At 37.2% G+C, this 22,065-nt stretch overlaps 3 protein-coding genes across 3 annotated transcripts; 1 reads left to right on the forward strand and 2 right to left on the reverse strand.

The window, feature by feature from the left end:
* Nucleotides 1-1,941: 1,941 nt before the first annotated feature.
* On the reverse strand, nucleotides 1,942-5,998 carry LOC137737909 (protein SIEVE ELEMENT OCCLUSION B-like). The gene is made up of 7 exons (XM_068477491.1): nucleotides 5,238-5,998; nucleotides 4,981-5,100; nucleotides 4,257-4,708; nucleotides 4,022-4,122; nucleotides 3,789-3,928; nucleotides 2,968-3,459; nucleotides 1,942-2,825 (listed from the first exon to the last, which is right to left on the reverse strand). The coding sequence occupies exons 1-7, from the start codon at nucleotides 5,796-5,798 to the stop codon at nucleotides 2,169-2,171; spliced, it is 2,523 nt and encodes an 840-aa protein (XP_068333592.1). The 5' UTR covers nucleotides 5,799-5,998; the 3' UTR covers nucleotides 1,942-2,168.
* Nucleotides 5,999-12,160: 6,162 nt separating this feature from the next.
* On the forward strand, nucleotides 12,161-13,726 carry LOC137736714 (cytochrome P450 86B1-like). Its single transcript, XM_068475951.1, has one exon. The coding sequence runs from the start codon at nucleotides 12,161-12,163 to the stop codon at nucleotides 13,724-13,726; it is 1,566 nt and encodes a 521-aa protein (XP_068332052.1).
* Nucleotides 13,727-14,292: 566 nt separating this feature from the next.
* Nucleotides 14,293-18,019, reverse strand: LOC137736713 (glycosyl hydrolase 5 family protein-like). Its single transcript, XM_068475950.1, has 4 exons — nucleotides 17,627-18,019; nucleotides 15,943-16,190; nucleotides 15,247-15,767; nucleotides 14,293-14,981 (listed from the first exon to the last, which is right to left on the reverse strand). The coding sequence occupies exons 1-4, from the start codon at nucleotides 18,017-18,019 to the stop codon at nucleotides 14,515-14,517; spliced, it is 1,629 nt and encodes a 542-aa protein (XP_068332051.1). The 3' UTR covers nucleotides 14,293-14,514.
* Between the last annotated feature and the right edge of the window lie 4,046 nt (nucleotides 18,020-22,065).

Consider the following 22,065-nt stretch of genomic DNA (forward strand, 5'->3'; position numbering starts at 1 on the left):
TGAGTTATGTTGATTTAACTCGAGTGTATTTTGTACTTGTTATTCTTATAGTAGAGAGAATTATCTCTCAGGGAACGTAGGCAGAATTTGTCGAATCTCGTTAGTTCTTCATGTCTTTATTTCTTGTTTATATTTATCCTGCTCAACTGTAGTTTGTATTTTGCAGCGGTTGTAATCTAAATCTCGATTCCGTACGGCCAAAAGCACAACAATTTGAACATAGATATTGGCCAATTTTACTTGGATTTTCTTTCCCATGGTCCATATAAGGGAAAAAAAAATAAGATTGAGGAAAAGTTCTCCAACAATAAATATTTTCTTAGAGCAAGTCCATTAGGAGTCCAATTATAAGGGCAATTGGGTTAAATTGCCCTGTCCCTTGAAAAAGTAGTCCACCGGTGCAAAATTGGGAAGCTAATTGGTGGGCTCCAGGATGCTCAATCAACTGCCCTTGCAATTGACACTTGGGTTTGAGCTCATGGGCAGTGACAACGTCAGTGTGATATCAGCCAACCAATCGAGTGAAGTCCCCCCACAAGCAAGCCACAGAGCCAAATGGCTCTTTTATTCGCACCCCTTGGGCATTGGATTTCCAACGGTTTATTGATATGAACCATTGAATTTTCTATGGTTAAACAATTTGCAAAAAAAAAAAAAATAATAATAATAATAAAATAAAATGCAGATGCACCTGGCGCAATCATGGGCATCCAACGGTACTAATTTTGAAAAACAGTCAGAATTATTCTAATGGTAAAAAAATCCAAAAAAAACTCAATTTTTTTTCTATAAATATCCAACCATCTTCTTCATTCCCCACACCACAACTCAATACTAAAATCTCATATATTTGTTTATGCTTCCCAAATCCTTTTGTTACTACAAAAAATGAGTAAGAGGACAAATTGGTCAATTAAGGAAGATGCTGCTTTGCTTGAATGTTGGGTGCATGTTACTCATGACCTCGTCACAAGAAATGAGATGAGGGTGCAACAAATATGGATGAAGATTCATGCACAATTTGTCAAGCAAATTCAAGGCACATGCAGGACCAAGCAATCTCTATTATGTTGGTACAAATATCTACATAAGGAGTTGAAATCTTAGCAAGAAGCCATCACAAAATAGGAAGCAATTTGTCGAAGTGGCAATAATCTATCAAATGAGGTAATAACATTTCATTATTAGTATATTTCAAATGTTTCACAATTTTTTTTTCAGCAACTACAAGCACAAATGCAGTTCAATTTTGACATCACAAATCCTGAATGTTGAAATGTTGTGAAAGCATACTCTGAAATACAAAATAGTGTCATTCGTTGTGAAGCATATTCTGAACTACTAAGAATAATACTATTTTCATATCTTTGACGGGTTGTAATGCTATGCTATTACCTTGCATTTGAAATAAATTATTGAAATTAGACAATTGTTTTGTTTTCATAGAGCAAGCCTACAAAGCATAAAAAATATATTTGTGAATGGAGCCCTTGCCTTTGCCCTTGCTCTTCACAAATGGGTGGATTGTTAAAAGTGAATAGCAACGACAATTCAAGTCAAATAGTACCCAGTAAATTAAATAATTAAGATAATCTCTCTAATAATTCTTTAATAAACGAACTACTTTAGTTCATTAACTATTTTTCATCATCTCTGTGTATATTAATCTTAACATGCAGCCACGCATGCCATCAGAGGCAATACTAACAAATTAGGAGACAAAAATGACAACGGTAACATGAATAATGTTAAATTCACAAAATTTATTTACTATTTTGTTCGTCAAATAATGTGTTAGTATATGTGTCAATATCTTATTTGTTAATAACTAATAATATTCAAAGTGGATCCAAGTTTAACCAAACAAATACTACCGCATCATTTGGTGAACGAGTTTGATATGCTAATAGTACTCTAATAACGTATTAAAATGAACCCATATTAAAAATGAATAATTGAAATTTATTGATGGCGATAATATTGGATCATAATATGAAAACACACTGTAGGCGGCACCTAATGCACCAGCATAATTTAGATGTCACATTTATTGTCATACATAATATAGCAAACTTCGAGTAGTGAAAAGCAGCAGCAGCCTGTAATCAGCAAAGGAAACTCAACGTATCATAAAAATCACACTTGTGGTCTGGTGCAACAGAAGCTCATCAATCAGTGCAGCAGCGGAACATGGTGAACCGTTCCATGAGGCGGCCGCATTCAGCGCAGGCCACAGTCTCTGGCATGAGTCCGGTGGCAGGCAATATGAGACTGGTGCAGTGATGTGGAGCTTCTTTATAAACCCCAGCCAGGTACTCATTCAGTGCGGGCACAAACCCTAACTCAGTCACCCTTCTATTCCACAAGTTAAACTCCCTCAAACTTCTATGCATGTGCTCCCCATTAGCCTTAGACATCTCTGATGAACCGGCGCCAATCACAGCCCACCCGCGGTCACTTGAACCAAAGCTCAGCATCGATATGATCCCCGGCATCACTGCATCATTCTTTATGTTGTCGGTCCTAAATTGACCAGACCGAAAAGCCTCGGACTGAATCTGTTGTCCCTTGGACTGCCACATGCTCTCGAGACGCAACCAGAAGAACCAGATGAGGTTCCACTCAAGAGTGTGGCTTAGCTTCTCGGCTTGGATGACGTTCATGATGTTCCGGACCACTTTCTCCTTAGGCTTGCTCTTCCCCACATAAAGCAATTCCAACTGGATCCCAGCTTCTAGAGCCACTTTTTTTGCTGACCTTGTGAAGTTTCTGATCCAATCTATGTCTTCCCCACCATACAAGCAAATGTATTTCCCTTCTGTGATCTGAAATCGGTCATGTCAAGAATTAGTATTTGTTACATTCAGTGACCTGTTATGCCATCAAACTGTCAATATTCCGGACACTAATTAACAGTTTGACAACATAGCATGCTAAATATTATAAAGTGAATATATATGGATGTACCCAGGTAATTAGGTTTTGATCGAGGGAGTCTGCCAAAAGCTCCATCCTCCATGTCTCCTCGTCCCAGAGCAACTTCTCTCTGTTGCTAGTGAAAGGGAAGGCAATGCTTCCAAAAACACACATCATGTGAACCGCATTGGTGTGCACTATTTTGCCTTGAGGGTCCATCACCACAAGCAGAGGCTTCTTGACGTAGTTCCATTTATCCTGCTTCCTGATGTACCTGATGACAGTCGGAGAGACAACCGAAGGGTGGAACACTGTGAACCATTCCATGTTCCTTCTAACTTCCTCAAACTGCTGGTACTTGGCTTCAGTCCACATGTCCACAATAGGAACCCACACAACCTCGTACTGGCTCTCTGGCCTAGTTGGGTTCTGCCGTTTTTCCATGTACATTTGTTGCACAATCATGTACTCGCTTTCGTGGACAACGTCTAGGTCCGAAAGGAACAGTATCACAACCTTCCTCTTCAGCACATCAATGTCAACCTGTTTGTTGTATCCATTGGGTATGAGGGCGTTAATTGGTTCATTAAACATTGAAATCATAACTCTGACATTAATTTTCCTTCCAAGTATGTGGTTAATGCAAGTTAAATGCATGGCTTAATTAAAGATCATCAATTAGAGCTTGTTAGAATTCACTTGATTAAAAATAATTAAGTCCTTCATGAAATCATTCAGCACTTCTATTTCCTTATTAATTGTTTCAATCAAGGTTAGTTGACCTGATGATATTGAAAATGATCTTGGTTGATCAATTCTATTTGATTATATATATTGTGGGGATAGAAGAGAAGTGAGATTTCAGAGCGAACCCTCTTCTTGGTGTAGCAATCATAGAGTGCAGGCAGATCGTCCTTGTAAAACAAGACCCTCAAAGGCTTGGTGTTATCAATGTGTGGTGTTTCCAAGATGTAAGCAATTGCAGCTAAGGCTTCATCATCTTTCTTCCTCTCTGCATCCCATCAGACCATTAGTCTCTAGATAGGCATTTGCAACATATAGGGTAATTAATTATAAGCTAGCTCTACTCGTTAACTCGACTCACGGATGATATCTTGTAATCTGTCGAGATTGTCCTTGAGGTGGCTGTGTATGTTTTCGAGCTTATGAGCCAAGGATGACAGTTCCCATGTCTCTGTCACATACCTAATAAAAGCCAAATAAACGGAAAACATAATAACTTTAACATAACGTTTTCTTGCTTGTCAAAAAATGTTAATTAATGTTGTCAAACTATGAATATAAACCACACACATGCATCCAGAAGAACGAGTACTTACTCAGGACCCATGCCAGTGATCCCCAAAAGTTGTGATCCAGCAACTACAATACTCCGAACCGTCCAGTAAACAGCTGTGGGGATAAGAGCAGTGTTAGCCGCTGACTTTGCTTCAGTTGTCAAGTGGGGATCGCGGTGGAGGTCATGTAGCTGAACAATGCACTTGGTCACGTTGAGCACGGCCCTAACCAGATTGTTGTAGGCGTCAAACTTGGTCTTCAAGCTAGTTCCGGCACGTTCCAGTATCTCTTGCACTTGCTTGAGCTGCCCAACCGCTTTTGCAAGAGGATTGGTGGTGTAAAGGTGAGCCACAAGCCAATATTCACCATCTTTCACAGCAAAAGCTCCCAAAGCAAGAACAACCTTCTCATCCCAGTCGTAGTGTTGCACAATGTCTAATATGTCCATGGTTATCTTGTTGGCATCTTCCCCGGACTGCCACTTGCAGAACATCTGTCACACACACACATATAGAGTGCCAAGACAATTAATCGGGCACTTATTTTGTAAATTTAATTAAAGGAACAAGTTAATCATAATGCTGATTGTTTTGCAATAGTGCTAATTATCTATAGCAAGAAAGGATTTTTTTTATGTCACCGACTGTGAATCTAGACCATTAATCAAGTTAATTGTTGTCTGAACGTGTGATACACGTTCACATTTATGTATCTATCACATGAACGCCACAACTAGTTATAAGCTATAGTATGTATGTTATAAACCTCGCAGGAAATTTCATTAAACAGGCTGGTTGGAACATCGTAGTTGTCTTGGAGGCCATTCATGGTAGCATGAAGAGCCTTCTCATGCTCCAAAGCATCGGCATGTGTCACTGGTGCTCCCTAATTATGCACAAACAATGTCACATTATGAGCAACAAAGTATCATAAATAAACTAAATCATTTATAAAATTTCAACGTAGTGGTTTTTTATGCCATTGTGATTTTATCGTCTTTATCTCGTTAGAACCAAACTTACAGTGACAATGCCGGGGATGTCAGGTTGGGTAACGCGGGACAGGATGACGTCGACGGTTTGAAGAATGTGTTTCAAAGAAAGAAGAGCGACATCATAGGGACGGGCATGAGACTTGTCACTAGCCAGAATTTGGTTGGTCAGCATACTGTCATCAGAAGTTGTTGAAGATTGGCGACGCCCATTTTTGAGCAGAGGGCGGTTGTAGTGATCTCCGCCTCTGCGTCCTCCGGCGGTGGGATTATTGTAATACTGACCAGCTGGTGCACGGGGCGCATAGTAATTCTGAGCACCTGGGGCTTCGGGTGCCGTATAATTCTGAGCAGCCGGTACAAGAGCCGGATTGTAATTCTGAGCAGCTGGGATGGGGGTCTGAGTATAATTCTGAGCAGCTGGTACAGGGGTCTGAGTATAATTCTGAGCAGCTGGTACAGGGGCCTGATCATAATTCCGAGCAGCAGGTGCAGGGGGGTTGTTATAATTCTGAGCAGCCGGTACAGGGGGGTTATTATAATTCTGAGCAGGTGCAGGGGCCTTAGGGAAATTCTGAGGAACAAGGGCCATTTTCGAAAGGTTGAGGCTGTAAGCTTGGCTGTGAGGGGATGGGAGAGAAGAGAGAAATGGCTTCGATGTTTGTTGGTTTCAGTTCAAGCTCGCTAGCTAGGGTTTATATAGTTTGATGCATGCAATTAAAATGGAGAGAAAAGAAGTGCAAAAACAATATGTGGTAGCTGCTACCTTGCTTCCATTAGGGTTTGCTCCAAAAAGTGCCAGGAGAGAGAGTAGATATTATAATATTTGATATTTCTACTCTTTAGAGACAAGGGCTTGTCTATTCATGTATCTGGTCGCATTCGAAATCCTTTTTAACCTTCTCGAAAGGTTACCTAGCTATGTTGATATTCTTACTCTAGGAATATTTGTTATTCATGCATAGTTTGCCCTGAGACATATTCATATGCATGTTATATAGTGTTTGTTTGTTATAACTTGATTATCTTTATTACTAATTAATTTCATGCATGCATCAAATAAGTTTACTTAAATGAGTATTAGAATTATTATATTCATGACTTTCTTTGTGTTTAGGCATTCAGTATTCATATAGAATCAACATACGTACTCATACATGATTGGTACTTTTAGGAGAATAACTTACCTTGCAACTAGGACGCCAATATGGTAATATTATCAAAACAAATTATGTGAAGTTATGTAAGAAAATTAAAACACTTGAGAGTCCGTAATAAGTTTGAGCTCTATCACTTTAACGTTTAAGTTGCAAGTGAGTTTTCCTTCTGCTTTAAATCATCTAGACTTGCATGCAAAACCAAGAGGGCCTTGCAATTCTATCAAAATGGTGTAACAATTTCATAATATTATAGTTCTAGAATTTTCCAATCTGTATAAATATAATACGAGGAACTATCATATAATAATTTTGTTAATTCAGTCTTAATACTCCAGCTAGTATCACTGGCTTTTTTTAACTTTTCCCAGAAGCGAAAGTGAGGAACCAAGGAGACAGTATAACGTACGGAACCAAGAAAAATCAATTAGAAAGTTCATTGCCTTCTTCATCCCACCAATAATTTGATGTTTTACTCAAATTGTTTGGTGCCTTTTGTACTCAAAGTATAATAAGCTATTGAAATCTTTCACCAATAGAGAAAAGCATATAAATTTAAGCTGGTGGCCAACTGAATAATAGAACCCTGGAAGGAAAAGAAAACGAAAATACCCATATGCGTTTGGGATGCGTCCTAACACTGCTTTTCTTTTCTTTTATATAAGATTCCAAAACTTTGGCCATGCTCATGAGGGACCGGGATTGCTTGAGATATGGTAGGATGTAGGAAACAAAAAGGAATAAGTGTTGATATATATGAAAAGATACTAACATAAAATAGCCTAATATGCAAGAATTTTTTTTTTAAAGTGTCCGGTACTCAATCAGGTACTTCACGTGTCATATAATAAATGGAAGAATAAGAGAAAATATATCATTTTGTTGAGTAGCTTGGATTTCATTCATAAGACTCAAAATCAATTGACTCATCAACACATGCTTACTATCGAATTGTTCCTTTGTATTAAGACACGTAGCGTATCGCTTTACTTGAAAACAAAATCTCGCCTAATATGCTCGGAAAGGATAAATATAAATCTTTTGTTTTTATCAGCTGGAAAAGACAAAAATATGAAAGAAACAGGGAAAAGCCTCAAGAAATCCAAGGTAAAAGGGGAATATTATTATTGTTCAAGATCTCTAATAGGGGCCAGAGTCTTTCGAAACTCAGAAGAGCCAAAGGTAAAGCAAGTTGGGCGCATAACCTACACAAATTAGATAACATTATACAGATCACCCGCCCATAAAATTGATCTTCAGATACAAGTTTTGAAAAAGGGATGCGGTCTTTAGTCTTTAACATTTTTTTTATTAAAATCTTAATAGTATTCAAAGTTTGATCAAAGTCCCTTGATTTTGTACACCTTATTATATTATTATTAATGTTTATATTTCTATAGTCTTGACATTAATTGTTTGATATCTTATGAGATTTATAATGTAACATCTCACATTGTCCAGGGGAGTGGATCATGTAAGTCTTATATGTATATTCACATCTCTACCTAGCACGAGGCATTTTGGGAGCTCACTGGCTTCGATTTTTGTAGGAACTCCGAAGTTAAGCGATAAAGGGGCCAGAGCATTCCCAGGATGGGTGACCCACTAGGAAGTTCTGCTCATCTGAGTTCCCAGAAACAAAACTGTGAGGGCATGGTTGGGACCCAAAACGGACAATATCGTGCTACGGTGGAGTCGAGCCCGGGATGTGGTGAGGGCCCGGGTCGGGATGTGACAATTTGGTATCAGGATTGGCCTAACATCCCACATCGCCCAGGGGAGTGGATCTTGTAAGCCTTATATGTATATTCTCATCTCTAGGGTATACATGGGTGCAAATTAAAACTAAAAAGAAAATAGTACAAATTTGAAAAAAGGGTTGCAAATTAAAAGTGGGTACAAACTAAAAATATAAATATAAGATACAAATTTTGGCCTAACATCCCACATCGCTCAGGGGAGTGGATCTTGTAAGCCTTATATGTATATTCTCATCTCTACCTAGCAAAATATGGGCACAAAAATAAATTAATAAATGGGTGCAAATTAAAACTAAAAAGAAAATAGTACAAATTTGAAAATAGGGTTGCAAATTAAAAGTGGGTACAAACTAAAAATATAAATATAAGATACAAAGTTTAGCCATAAAATATAAATATACGGTATACCATATGTAATTTTTCTCACACTAAGTGAATATTTTACAAATTTAATGTAATTATGTTGTATATTGAAATAATGACATTCATTAAAGCCTAAGAACCTTGATAAAAAAATTACAAAGAAATAAGGTTTTGGTCAATGAAAAAGAATAATTAGAACCTAATTTCTCCTTTGATTAAATTTCTTATGGTATTCCTTGAGTGAAAGTTTCAGTTTTAAAATGTGGACATGTAGAATCAGCAATATGCTTATTATATATATATATATATATATTTTTTTTTCTTAAAGGATGATTGTCACATCCTAGCTCGAGCCCCCACCACATTCCAGACTCAACTCCACCGTAGCACGATATTGTCTACTTTGGGCCTCGACCACGTCATCACGGTTTTGTATGTCACATCCTAGCTCGAGCCCCCACCACATTCCAGACTCAACTCCACCGTAGCACGATATTGTATGCTTTGGGCCTCGACCACATCATCACGGTTTTGTTTATAGGAACTCACACGAGAACTTCCCAGTGGGTCACCCATCATGGGATTGCTCTCGCGCAAACTCGCTTAACTTCGAAGTTCCGATGGAACCTGAAGCCAGTAAGCTCCCAAAAGGCCTCGTGCTAGGTAGAGATGGGAATATACATATAAGGCTTACATGATCCACTCTCCTGGACGATGTGGGATGTTACAATAGCGTAACGTCGAAGTACGTATATAATAAAGTGAAGTTAAAATAGTTGTACTGAAAACAATACCGAAAATAGAAAAACTTCATCTACACACCCCGTAGGCGTCACGTGTCCCGAAGATGAGTGTGTGGTATCTTTGGGTTAAGCCCAAACAATAAATAAACAACTAAACGTAGATGGACCTAGATATCCACTTGCTTAACGAGTTCAACAATTAAACTCTCAATATTATGGTTTGCAGCTCGTAATACCAAAACTCACTGTTGTCCCGATAAGTAAGTAACAAATTCCAGAGGATGCAGTATTACCATCATGCCCCTCATTGGGAAAATACGCATAAATCATCCAATTAGCGCCTTAATCGCGATCATGTCGGAGAAAATTACACCCCTCGCTGGAGCTTATGGAGTCTCAGGTTTTCGAAGTCAAACCACTTAACAAAAGGTATCACCGTGTTCTAGGGTTCGAGAAGAGTAAGAATCTGGAAACACCAAGTTTGATCCGTAGTGTTTTGGTTTAGTTTGAGGGTGAATGCTCTCGGTTGTACGGACGGGGAAGAAAATTCGAGAAAGAGAAACATATGGAGCGTCAATTTAAAGTTGAGTACAAAAAGTATATAATGATCTTTATCCACGTCTACGACTAAACGTTATAGTAATATAATTTCTTGTTAAATTTTGTTCTTAAGTGCAACCTCAACACATTTGGATTAGTAACGTACATTTTCATACAGAATGCCCTTCTTGCAGAGAAATTATATTTTAATATGCCTTCAGAAACTTAAGTGAGAGTCTGAGATACCCTTTTTTATAAGGAGAGTATGAGATTATCCCTAGGTCATTACAACTTTAAATTACCCCCCAAAACGATGCATCCTATTTCTTCGGCAAAATACAAATTAATTTCGAGATGCGAATTGTTAAATGGCAGTCTGGTAGAAGGATATACCCGGTTGAATTGGATAAAAAATTTGGGGTTATGTTATTAATAATTAAAAATAGTGGAATGATAGGGAGATCAAATATTGTAAACTAAATTTGCAAATCAAATGATGTGATTGTAGATAATTAATTATTAATTAAATGTCGATTAACATGCTTGTTTTTTATCGGTGATGTATCGTTTGGTTTACAATTTGGTTCAAAAAAAGATTGTCATCATACACTCTTTTTAGCTATATAAACTTTTTTTTGTGAGTTACATATTTAGAGTGTATATAACATTTTTAGAGAGCGAATAACAACTATCATAATTTATTAGACAATTAAACTTTGATTGTTTAAAATGATAATGTAGAATATAATGAGGTTCTTCATCCATCGTCAATTGACTTTGATTCTAATTCCCTTTATATGATTTTTAATTTAGGTGTTCGAAATGATAAACAAGTAGTTGTGTTTTTTTTCGAATAATGTTAGGGAGATCAAAATTTTAAATCAAATGATGTTTCACTAATAAAAAATAAACACATTAATCATTACTTAAGTAATAATTTAATCATCAATGTCCACATAATTTAATTTAGAAATTTGGTCTCTCTAACATTAATCTTCTTTTTCTGTTGCCTTGTTTAAGGTTAATGCCCAACTGCTACCATTGCTTGATAAACGAGTAGTTGTCTTTCTTTTTCTCCTGTATCGCTTTTATTTAAGGGATTTCCAAAAATGTTTACTTAAGCAAAAAATTATAGTTGAGAAGTTTATAATTAAAGTTGGTCAAGCATAGCTTTTGATATACACGTTAACATTTTAAACACATCTAGTTCAACGGATTAACATGCTAACCACATTTACTTAATTGCCACCCAACTTATTGATCTCCTTTATTACTTCAACTCCTACCCACTTTATTCTCTCGCTAATTTGATTCTCTTTTCTCGGAAAACATGCTTTTATTCAAAACGAAATAAGCACAGTAAAGTAGGAGAGATTTTTCCATATATGCAAAAACATAAGCCGATACATCACCCGTCATAAAGTATGTGGAGAGAGTTAAAGAAAATTGGGGATACATTATAGAATTAATTGTCATTATGGAGCCGACCTATTAACCCTTGGGCGGATACGAACGTATTTTAAGTAATTGTTATTTTGTACGACCGTAATGAAAGCGTAATTTTCTAACTTTGGGCTCGTTTGGATATGTTTTTACAATGACTGAAAGCGTTTTTAAAAAAAATCTTTTTAGGTTCCAAAAGCACTTGAAGTGGTTTATGCAAGAAACATCAGTTATATGCTTCTTTCAAGAAGCAATTTAAGTGCTTTTCCTGAATTTACTTGCATTTTTACTAAGGATTGGTTCTAAAAACATTTTCACCAAAAGCGCTTTCAATCATTTTAAAAGCACGTCCAAACAAGCTCTTATAAGCTTATTTGAGGTCGCTCCTCCCATCAAGTGAGATCCATTCTCAACAATAATTACACTGAAAAATCTCTCAATACATAGTATATGCGTTTGGAGAGATTTTTCCAATTGCCAAATATTCAAGCGGTTCTCTACATATATGTCATAATACAAGTGAAAAAATGATATATTTTTTCCCATCTCTTCACTTATTTTATGACACGTGGAGTACCCGCTTGACTACATGACATTTAGAAAAATTCCTCATGCGGCCGAAGAATCTCTAATTTAATCCCTCCATGTGGGGGGATGTTTCACTATGCCCGAACACGAAGTAGAACATCACGTGTCACTATATAAGTGATGATATTTTTTTATAAAGCAAGTGATGAGATACTTGTGTTAAAAAAACTAACAACTTAAAAAATGAAATTTCCCTCCGTTTATTCAATGACACGTGGTGTACCATCCCAATTCTAAGCACAATAAAAAATTTCTCCTCTACTTGGGGTCAAAAAAGCAGGTGGCACATTTCATATGAAACTAGCAACCTTAAAACTTCATTTCTCAAGTACTAAGCTCACAAAAGAATAATTGACAAACATGTTTTTTATCTCCGAAATTATAAACTTGGTAGGCTTCTGGGATGCAGTTCTTGCCCTGTTTGGTCTTTTCATATTCACTTGCTTGCTAGAAAAGTTTACCAACAAGGGTCCAATGCTATGGCCAGTAGTGGGGATCGCACCCTCACTTTTTCTCAACATATCCAACATCTACGATTGGGCAACCCCAGCTCTGATCAGGGCCGGAGGAACCTTTCGCTTCAGGGGAATGTGGTTCGGCGGGGCCCACGGGATTGTGACCATCGATCCTTCGAAAATCGAGTACATGCTCAAAACAAGATTTATCAACTTCCCAAAAGGCCAGTACTACAGGGAGAGGTTTCGTGATTTGCTCGGGGATGGGATTTTTAATGCGGACAGCGAAATGTGGAAGGAACAGAGAAGAATTGCAACTTCGGAGATGCATTCGAGCCGGTTTTCGGACCACTCGTTTCTTTCCATGCAAGTTTTGGTGCACGACAAGCTATTGAAGTTGATGGAGCATGTGGTGTGTTCTAAAAATGGTGTTGTTGATCTCCAAGAAGTGCTTCTTCGGTTTACTTTCGACAACATTTGCATCACGGCTCTTGGTATTGATCCAGGTTGCTTGGCTTTTGACTTGCCTGAAATTCCTTTCGCGAAAGCTTTCGAAGAAGCCACTGAACTGACTCTCTTCAGGTTCATGGTTCCACCTTTTGTGTGGAAGGTTATGAAGTTCTTCGAAATGGGGTACGAGAGGAGGCTCAAAGAATCAATTGGAATCGTGCATGACTTTGCCGGGAAGGTAGTGACAGCACGATGGAACGAATTAATTAAGCTCAGCGGGTTAAAAGATAGGTCTGATCTCCTGTCTAGGCTTATGGAGTACACTGATCAAAACCCACAAGGACAAGGAAAACAAAGGCGCTTTTCGGATAAGTTCCTAACAGATTTCTGCATAAGTTTTATTTTAGCTGGGAGGGACACAAGCTCTGTGGCCTTAGCATGGTTCTTTTGGTTGGTGCAAAAAAACCAAAAAGTGGAAAACAAAATTCTCAAAGAAGTCAACGACATTTTAGGCGGACGCGAATGCAGTCAGAAAAATCCAATTTTTACAGTGGAAGAACTAAAGAAAATGGTGTATCTACAAGCAGCATTGTCAGAATCACTGAGGCTTTACCCAGCAGTGCCAATTGACATCAAAGAGGTTGTTGAAGACGATGTGTTCCCTGATGGCACCATGGTGAAAAAGGGAGGCCGGGTTCTATACTCGATTTTCTCCATGGCGCGAATCGAGTCCATATGGGGACGAGATTGCTTGGAGTTTAAGCCTGAAAGATGGATTAAAGACGGGGCGTTTGTGAGCGAGAATCAGTTCAAGTATCCGGTGTTTAACGCTGGTCCGAGGTTGTGCTTGGGGAAGAAGTTTGCCTACATGCAGATGAAAATGGTGGCTGCTGCCATTCTGTTGAGGTATGAGGTTAAAGTTGTTGAAGAACATAATGTAGTTCCAAAGTTGACGACCACACTATACATGCAGAATGGGTTGCTTGTAACTCTCAAGCCTAGGTTTCTTACAACCGTGTGAGTGTGAGGAATTGTCGAGCATTTATTTTTTAACTATTTATGGAAATCCTAGGCTGCTGTTCTATGTTCTTCTTGGGCAACTGGTCCATGGAATAAACTTGATATGGTAAAACCACAGGCAGTACAAGCTTTCTTTGTTGTCCTAGCAGCTAGAAATTGGAATAATGCGACAGACTGGCAGTTAATGGATCTGGCAGTGGACCACGTCTTTCCAGCCACACTCACAAAGAGCGGAATCCATCTGCATTGGACCCACTCTATTTGAGTGTGGCCAAACAAAAGACGTGGTGATAACGATAACACTATACAATCAGTAGTGCACCAATCGGTCATCTATCGCCTCCAAGCCTAATATTGGAAAGTACATACTCAAAAATGATTTTCTGATTCGTGTGCAAGTCTCTAGTTTATATGAAGTCTTGACCAATAAGTGAATACATATTAATTATACTGGTTATATGCAATTCTAATTCTACTACTTCTTACATGGTATCAGAGCACAATTATTTGGCAAATGTGAAGACAGAATAAAACATAATAATTAGGATTTCATTCTTGTTTGCTCGTCTTAAGAGACATGAATTACAGTTCGAATTTTTTTCTACTCCTTTAGGCAACCACTTCGGTATATAGGCTTTTAACAAAAAAAAGATCGTTGATATGCAAAGCGAACCTGAATTACTTTCCATCTTAATCTGCCGTGACCACATTTTTATTTTACAAACACATATTTGCGTCTTTAGACATAAAGTACAAGATCCTCCTTTGGTAGCTTCGGTCATTAGTTACCTAATTTTTATTTCCTACGCTTACCAAACCTTCCTTCGATGGCGTCGAATTTATCAAGCTGTCCACGACTTTGAACCACTGGCTTGCGGGGTCGCACGAACTGTCTCCGCTTAAGCATTTGCAGGCATTTGTGACAATGGTTTTGTCGGAGTCTACATCCAGGCAAACTTCAGTACCATCCGTGGTCTTAGATTGAAGGTGCATCTTGGAATCCGAAATGGTCTCCCATTGCGAATTCGGGGTGGTGCACGGTATTCCCAATACTGCCGGCTTATTCAGTTGATCAGCTTGTATGCAGAATTTTATTTCATTCAGCAATAGGACCTTTGTGGATGAATAGGTCCAGCCTTGAGTCTGAGAGCATGGACCTAACTTCAAAGGGCCACGGGTTCCAACTTTTAGGAGGCAGAGGCCTGTGGCTGGATGGAATATGATTTTATGCAACGTGGGTGTATGTAAACCTGCCCCTGCAAACACCACAAGTACATTAATCCTAAGTATGTAAATTTGAGCAGACGTGCACGTGGCACACATTGGCTAGAGCGGATGTGGTCTCCCCTATCAACCCGAGTTCAAATTTCCATCCCAACAATTTATGTTAGTTTAAAATAACATATTGGTTGTATCAGTCTCCCATGAGCGCGCAGGAATTTTCGAGTAAAAAATCACTAGCATGCATATCTGGGAGACTGACCTTAGAAAAATCGAACCAAGAAATCGAACACACTATACCTTTGATAGAAGTTTGGAGGACAGATATTCTTTGAGTTAGGCTTGAATTCCTGATACCACTCCAATCCGAGTTCAAGATTCCATAATACTCTTCCATACCCGTCACCCCTTGCCTTAAATAATAACTCCCAACCAGGCTCCACTGAGCAAAATCCACATCAAGTTCAACAGCAGCAGCCATGAAGCAGTTTAAGTACCTGTTGTCAATTACATTGGTGCCCCTCTGGTCCACACCAAACTCGCTCACAAACAACGGAAATCCTCTGTCAAGCAAAAAACCTGATCTTCCCTTCACGTTATTGTACACATGGCCGCACACTTGATTGGAGTTGCCGCTTTTCCACTCCTGCCCGTCTGTAAATCCATACCAGTGAACCTCATATACCGTTTTCCCAGAAAATGTGAGCTTCACTGGTCGATTGGCGAGGAAAGACAAGTCTGCGTCAAACTTCAGGCCAGAGAAAATGACAAGCACATCTGGGTTTGCCTTGTGGACTGCCTCAGCTCCTCTTTGCATGTACCTATACCATGCATAGTTCATAATAGTATAGTTCATTACCATTAATTCGTTTTTATCAGTGGTATATGCATACCACAAAGAAATCATTGTGATGTACTTGGATATCGCCACTTGAGATAACCAATTCACTTATGTTATACTATGTGAGTTTGCTTGAAATGAAATGACGCACTTACGTGTACCAATCGTTAACATTCTGTTTGGGGCCTCGCAGCTCATTCCTCAAGCTCATGCCCACCACATTGCGCACACCATGGAACAACGCTGCCATTCGACTTAGGCCAAGGATCCAATTGTCAGGGTTGAAATACTTGTCGCCGAAGAAACCATTGCCGTCAGTGTTGCTGCAACACCACCCAGGCTTGCTTATGTGATTGTCCAGTACAACCATCACATTGTTTTTCCCAAGGCTAGAAACCACCGCCTACACGTGAACGTAATAAGCAGTTATTAACCTTGCTTAAACTAATAAACCTGTAAAGTAAAATTGGAACATGTAGACTCTCGATCTTCACCTCTCTAGTCTGTTCTGCAGGTAATCAGCCACCCCTAATTTAAAACCATGTCATATGAAACTGGCCGTTTAATTAATAACCAATTCGTTTTTACTTTATACTTTTTGTTTTTATTTTATTTTTTTAAATCTGAAAATCGAAATCTTGTTTCATAATTACTTTCAGTTTTCATTTTTTTTTGCCAAAAAACTGAAAATTACTTTCTTGAGTTTTTAAAAATTGGCCTTGGATGTTCACGTACGTCTTGGTTTTTAGTTTTCAAAACTTAAAGTCGTTACCAAAAAAAACATTTCAATTTTCAAAAAAATGAAAACTAAAAACGAAATGGTTATCAAACAATTCCGAACTTTTATTTCTTATGATCAATAATTTTTTTAATTTACACTCGTGTTAAAACATGCGTATAACAGAACTTGTCATTTATCAATGTTACAATAATTAGATTAGTAATACCAGGTTGCAGTGTTAATGTCCGATGGTGCACAACAATTTATTGGGTTATTTATTCTGCAGATGCAAGTGCTAACATTGTCGACTACGGATTTATAGAAAAGAAATTTGTAAATATCATGATAGCATGGACCGAGATATATAACGATTATCTTTAGTCATTGGACTCATTTGTTTCAATCTATGAGCCAGTCTATTCTGGATTTTGTAAGATTGTAGCTCTTCATTTAAAGTTGTTCTTGACTTGTTTGGTAATGAAAACCAATCGGAAACTCACTTTTAATAATTTTCAAACTTTGGCTTTCAATTTTTAAAAGTTAAAGAACTTGCCAAATAAGTTTTCAGTGCATACGGTCTCTTGCAGAAAAACTAATCTCACCGACAGAGATTTTTTAGTGTAGAAATGTAATCTGGAACATTAATGTCATAATACAAATAGATGGACATTTGAAGAAAAAAATTACTCCCCACTCATATGGTCAAACCATAACACTTAATGCAACAAGCCGTATTTTCGGTACACTAAAAAATTTCTCATACAAATACTTGTGGGGTCCATGCAGAATATCATAGTTAAGCAAACGAAAATAAAAACTCACCTCAATTATATTTTTCATTTTATATCACTCAATATTTGACACGTAGAATGACTTTTTTAAAGAAATAATATAGTAACAAGTAATGCTAGAGAGACTAAATTTGTAAATAAAGTTTTAAAAACTAAATGACATGAAAGTTGATTATTGATTTCTTACTTAAACATTGATAAATATGTTTATTCTTATTGATGACGTATTATTTAGTTTACAAATTTAATCTCTGTAACATTACCCTTTTAACAACCCCTAAAAAAGTACCTACATTATTTTTCCTGTGAAAATCAGAGAACTTGTACCTGGAAAGCTTTTATAAGGGAGAGATCGACGAAGCCGGGATTGTTGGACTGGAGACCAGAAATGGAACCGAGCAGCCCAAGGCTCTGAAACGACTGACGAACAGTGATTTCTGCCAGCGTCGAATTGGTGGCCAAGGAAAGCGGCCACGTCAGCCTGACGCAGTTGAACCCCAGCGACGTGATTCGCTTGGTGATTGCGTTCACCGGCTGCTTGCTGAGGCCTTCGGCAAGGACAGTGTCGAGATGCGACACCCAATTTACGCAGGCCAGCTTCACGCGCCTCCCATTCTCGTCGACGATCCACCGCGTGTGGGTGGAGAGTGGGAGGGCTGGGACTGCGATGAGAGAAAGGATGGAGAGAAAGGAGAAGAGTGAGATGATCGGCCTCGACATGGCTAGGAAGTTAGTTGAGAATTTATGGGAGCTCTTAATCTATATACTGCTGATTGATAGGCCCACCACACTCCATGCAGTTCACTCCATGCACTTCACAACAATTAGATAAAAAAATTTACAATTTACAAGGCTTTTTACCCGGTATACATTTATCATGCTTCGGATTGTGTAAATTATTACAAGGTTTTTTACTAAATACACGATGAGGCGATTTTATTTATATATTTTTTCTTATTTTTGGTATACTTTAGTAATTATTTTGGTGAGATTTTGATGTTTTATTCTATATTTTTAATGTAGGACATGCAAACTCATTTTTGGTATAAAATGATCAACCAGTGGAATTTTTTTAATAATTCCAATTGGAGAGGGTTCGTGAGTCTGTCAAGAAGGTTGTGTCAAAATTTTAGAATTTTATCCCGAAGTATTTGATTGAGCAAATTAATTTTGGTACAACACGCAATGTTGGCAGATTGAGCTGCAAGGCTCATTTGCGATTTGGGCTTCAAGATGTGGTTCTTGGACTTGGGTTCTTCTACAAACTTGCCGAGGACATCCTAAGCTTTAATTCAAGTCATTTTGGACATGTTTTGGCCATGATGGTCCCAAAATGTGGGAATTTTTCGATTGGCCAAATTTCCTACCTTGATTTAGATTGTGATTTTAAGTTATTGTTTTATTATTTTGTTCCTAGTTTTTTGAAGACCTTTCATAGGAAGGCTTTATAGTAGTTAAATAAGGCTTATTCGGCCATTATGGTCCTCTAAGCACCACTTTGGAAAACTAAGCTTAGAGAGCTATTTGACCATTCAACTTCATTTTACAAGGTGTCTTCAATCATTTTCTTCTTTATGATATTTTGCTTTTTAAGTATGATTATGCGTAACTAATTCCTTTTGCTAGAGCAAGGCCACAAGCTTTGCAAAAATATGTAGGTTCTTTTCAATTTACTTATGATATTATGCATGTATGTTTTGAATTATTAATCTTCGTGTTTGAAACTATCTAATAGTTGTGATGATTGGCCATCATTAGGATGTTTAAAAAAGTAATTTGATGCAATTTTGGTCTGAAGGTTCTTTGAAATTGGCTATGATTTATTGTGGTTAATAATTGTAAGTTCACTTACACTCTGTTTGGATATAGTAAAATAAAACATAATTTCATTTAAAATACAGAATTTGGGATGGGAAAGCAATTTTCCCTCATTTGGGAACTTGTAGCGTGAGAATAGCCAATTTCTATGGGAAAAAAGGGGAAATTGGGGATGAAGATATCCAAGCTTAATTTCCGTCTAAATAGGTGGAATTTCACAATTCCAACAACAACAAGAACCCAAAATTCATCGTTTGGAAATCTTGCATGCACCAAATTTGAAATTTCATGATTAGGGTGTCAAACTGGGATAATTAGCACCAAAGTTCACAATAAAAGGGTTGCATCTTCACTCTGTTAACTCTCCAATCTTCGAAGGGATTCTCGCTCGTGCTTCATCTTCTTCCTTCGTTCTAGGTCAACCTCTTCTCTCTTCTTTCTTGAATTATTTTTAGCTTTTTGGGTATATTTTTTATAGCAATTGTGAACTTTGCTGATAGTCATACGCTTGGTGTGCTTATTAGGATTTTTTCCCCAATTGAATTGTGTATTGGGTATGTAACCTTATCTGGGAAAGGGGGAAGGTTTTTGGGTCTGTAACATTGTTTGGGAAAAAGGGAAGGTTTTTGGTGGTGGTGGGTAGGGGGATACACATTATTGGCTCTTCCCTTGAATTGTTTCCTTCACTAGAAGAAAAGAAAACATAATCTAGTAGTCCTCCATTTTTAGTTTTTGATGGCCTTTGGTATTAGTTCAGAAGTTCCTTATTACAAATGTTCTTTTGAAGGTTAACAATAGCCAAGATTGAATGTGATGATTTTGTTAAGCCACCAAAGCAGTAATTGAAAGAAAGAATTACTCTCATGATACTAATGTCAGATCGTTCTATCTTTACGAATCAACTGTTGATTTGAATGTAAAAGAATTACTCTCATGATACTAATGTCAGATCGTTCTATCTTTACGAACCAACTGTTGATTTGAATGTAACTTGCATGGCTACTCATTCTTTTCTGTTCACTTTTGCCTCATATGTTTTTTGATTGCATAACCTCACTCTTAATTTCTTGCCTCAAAAACCTTGTGCGTCTACTACATGTATATCTACAACTTTTGGTTAAAACAAAAAGTTGCATATCCCATAACTATTGTTGCATATCACAATATATCTTTGTTCATATATTCAAACATGTATGGAAAATACTAATGTTGTAGACATGTTAACGAGGTTAAAGCGAAAGTGTGCTATAAATGAAGAGGAAAATAGGGAAAAAAAGGAAAATTATTGTCGGTACAATTATATATGTTATTGTCATTGTCATGCATTGGTATAGTAAGAGTGTTCTTCTCAATAGTGAGTGATATACTAAGTCAAAGTGGATTTAGTTGGGATGCAACCAAAAAGATGATAAGTGTAGATGAAGACTATGTCTGGCAAAAGTACGTGAAGGTATGACAAAATCATTGCTTTTCTTTTGTGTGTGTGATATTCTTTTAACTATTCTTATACTTATGGTTTGCTTTTTGATTTTTATGTTTTGACTGTTAGTCACATAGTGGTGCTGAAAGTTTTTGTTGGAAGGTCATTCCAAATTGGGATGATATAGTGGATTTGTGTGGCAAAGATAAAGTCACGGGTGAGGGTGCTGAAACAGGTTTTGAAGCTGCTCGTCCGCATAATGAACCTAATCATATTGGTTTGGATGATAAACAAGGTTTAGAAGATATTGAAATTGTTAATGATACTACTTCAGCCAATGGTCAGAAGACTCAAAGCAAGAGAAAGCCAACAAATTTTGTTGATGTGCCTCATACAAAGAGAAAACCAATCACCCCTAAAGATATGATTGCAGATTCACTTGCCAAGATGGATGGCTTCATCCTTTCAAGACTATATTTGTGCAGACGCAAAGAAGCTTGATCCAACAAAGGTATATGATGAAGTAAATGCAATACCAAATCTTAGTGAAGAACAAATCAAAGCATGTGCTTGGTTAATCGAAAATGACAAGCAATTTCTCATGTTGAAGACACTTCCAGTTGAGAAGAAAAAAAAATGGTATTATTGTTTACTTCACGAGGCGCATAGGATTGTTTTCATTATATTTTCCATTTTAGTGTTTTTCAGTAAGATATTAGTTTTCAAAAAAAAAAAAAAAAAAAAAAAAAAAGCCTTGCATGTCATGAAAGTTCATTAACATTTGCAAGGGTGCTTTACTGAGATTTTCCTACTTCAATCAACTCTATCATATTATTGCAGACTCATCACATTATTGCAACTATTAATTGTTGAAAAATTTAGACTCTGGTTTTAACTAACCATTGTCTTGCTGATGTATCATTTTGAATCAACTTGGTGATTTTTTAACTAATGTCTCATTTTTGTTTGATGACTTTAACCCTGATGATTTATAACTAGTTTAACGTTTTTATTCAAATTTGTATTCCTCTATATAATACAAATTCTAGCGAATATCCAAACAATGAAATTTGGAATTCTTGTCATTTTTGTAATTTCTATGTATCCAACATCCAAACAATGAAATTTCAATTAACGAGAATTTAATTACTATCATTTGTAATTCCCGTCATTTAAAATTCTGTGATAATTTAGAAATTCTTCATCCAAACATAGTGTTAGGGTGAACACCACGCCGTCAAGGTTGCTTGGTTTTTCAAAGGGTTTTCATAATGCTTAATAAGTCTTTCATGTTCACATTTGATCCGAATGTCTGGACGGATTGCATGTTTGATATACGTTATAGATTCGAGGTCCAAATATAACTTACTTTAGGAAAACCTAACTTTCAAAATATAAATGGGCAATTCATAAGTAATTGGGAGGAACTACATAGAATTGTTAATGTAACGGCGGAACCCTAATGTTTTTTTAAATTGATTTTCAAAACTGTTTTCTTTTAGTTATATTCCTTTTGCCAAACCTTTTA

Source organism: Pyrus communis, chromosome 6 (assembly GCF_963583255.1).
Source record: "Pyrus communis chromosome 6, drPyrComm1.1, whole genome shotgun sequence".
In the NCBI taxonomy this organism is placed as follows: domain Eukaryota; kingdom Viridiplantae; phylum Streptophyta; class Magnoliopsida; order Rosales; family Rosaceae; genus Pyrus; species Pyrus communis.

What these genes read in the sequence shown, in the direction of transcription:
- LOC137737909 (XM_068477491.1), bottom strand. Translation starts at nt 5,798, where the DNA reads ATGGCCCTTGTTCCTCAGAATTTCCCTAAGGCCCCTGCACCTGCTCAG. An exon ending in CAGATTACAAGATATCATCC is followed by an intron (nt 3,929 to 4,021) that starts GTGAGTCGAGTT and finishes GATGGGATGCAG; the next exon opens with AGAGGAAGAAAGATGATGAA. An exon ending in ATCAAAACCTAATTACCTGG is followed by an intron (nt 2,826 to 2,967) that starts GTACATCCATAT and finishes GACCGATTTCAG; the next exon opens with ATCACAGAAGGGAAATACAT.
- LOC137736714 (XM_068475951.1), top strand. Translation starts at nt 12,161, where the DNA reads ATGTTTTTTATCTCCGAAATTATAAACTTGGTAGGCTTCTGGGATGCA.
- LOC137736713 (XM_068475950.1), bottom strand. Translation starts at nt 18,019, where the DNA reads ATGTCGAGGCCGATCATCTCACTCTTCTCCTTTCTCTCCATCCTTTCT. An exon ending in CCCTTATAAAAGCTTTCCAG is followed by an intron (nt 16,191 to 17,626) that starts GTACAAGTTCTC and finishes GTTCACGTGTAG; the next exon opens with GCGGTGGTTTCTAGCCTTGG. An exon ending in CCTCCAAACTTCTATCAAAG is followed by an intron (nt 14,982 to 15,246) that starts GTATAGTGTGTT and finishes TGGTGTTTGCAG; the next exon opens with GGGCAGGTTTACATACACCC.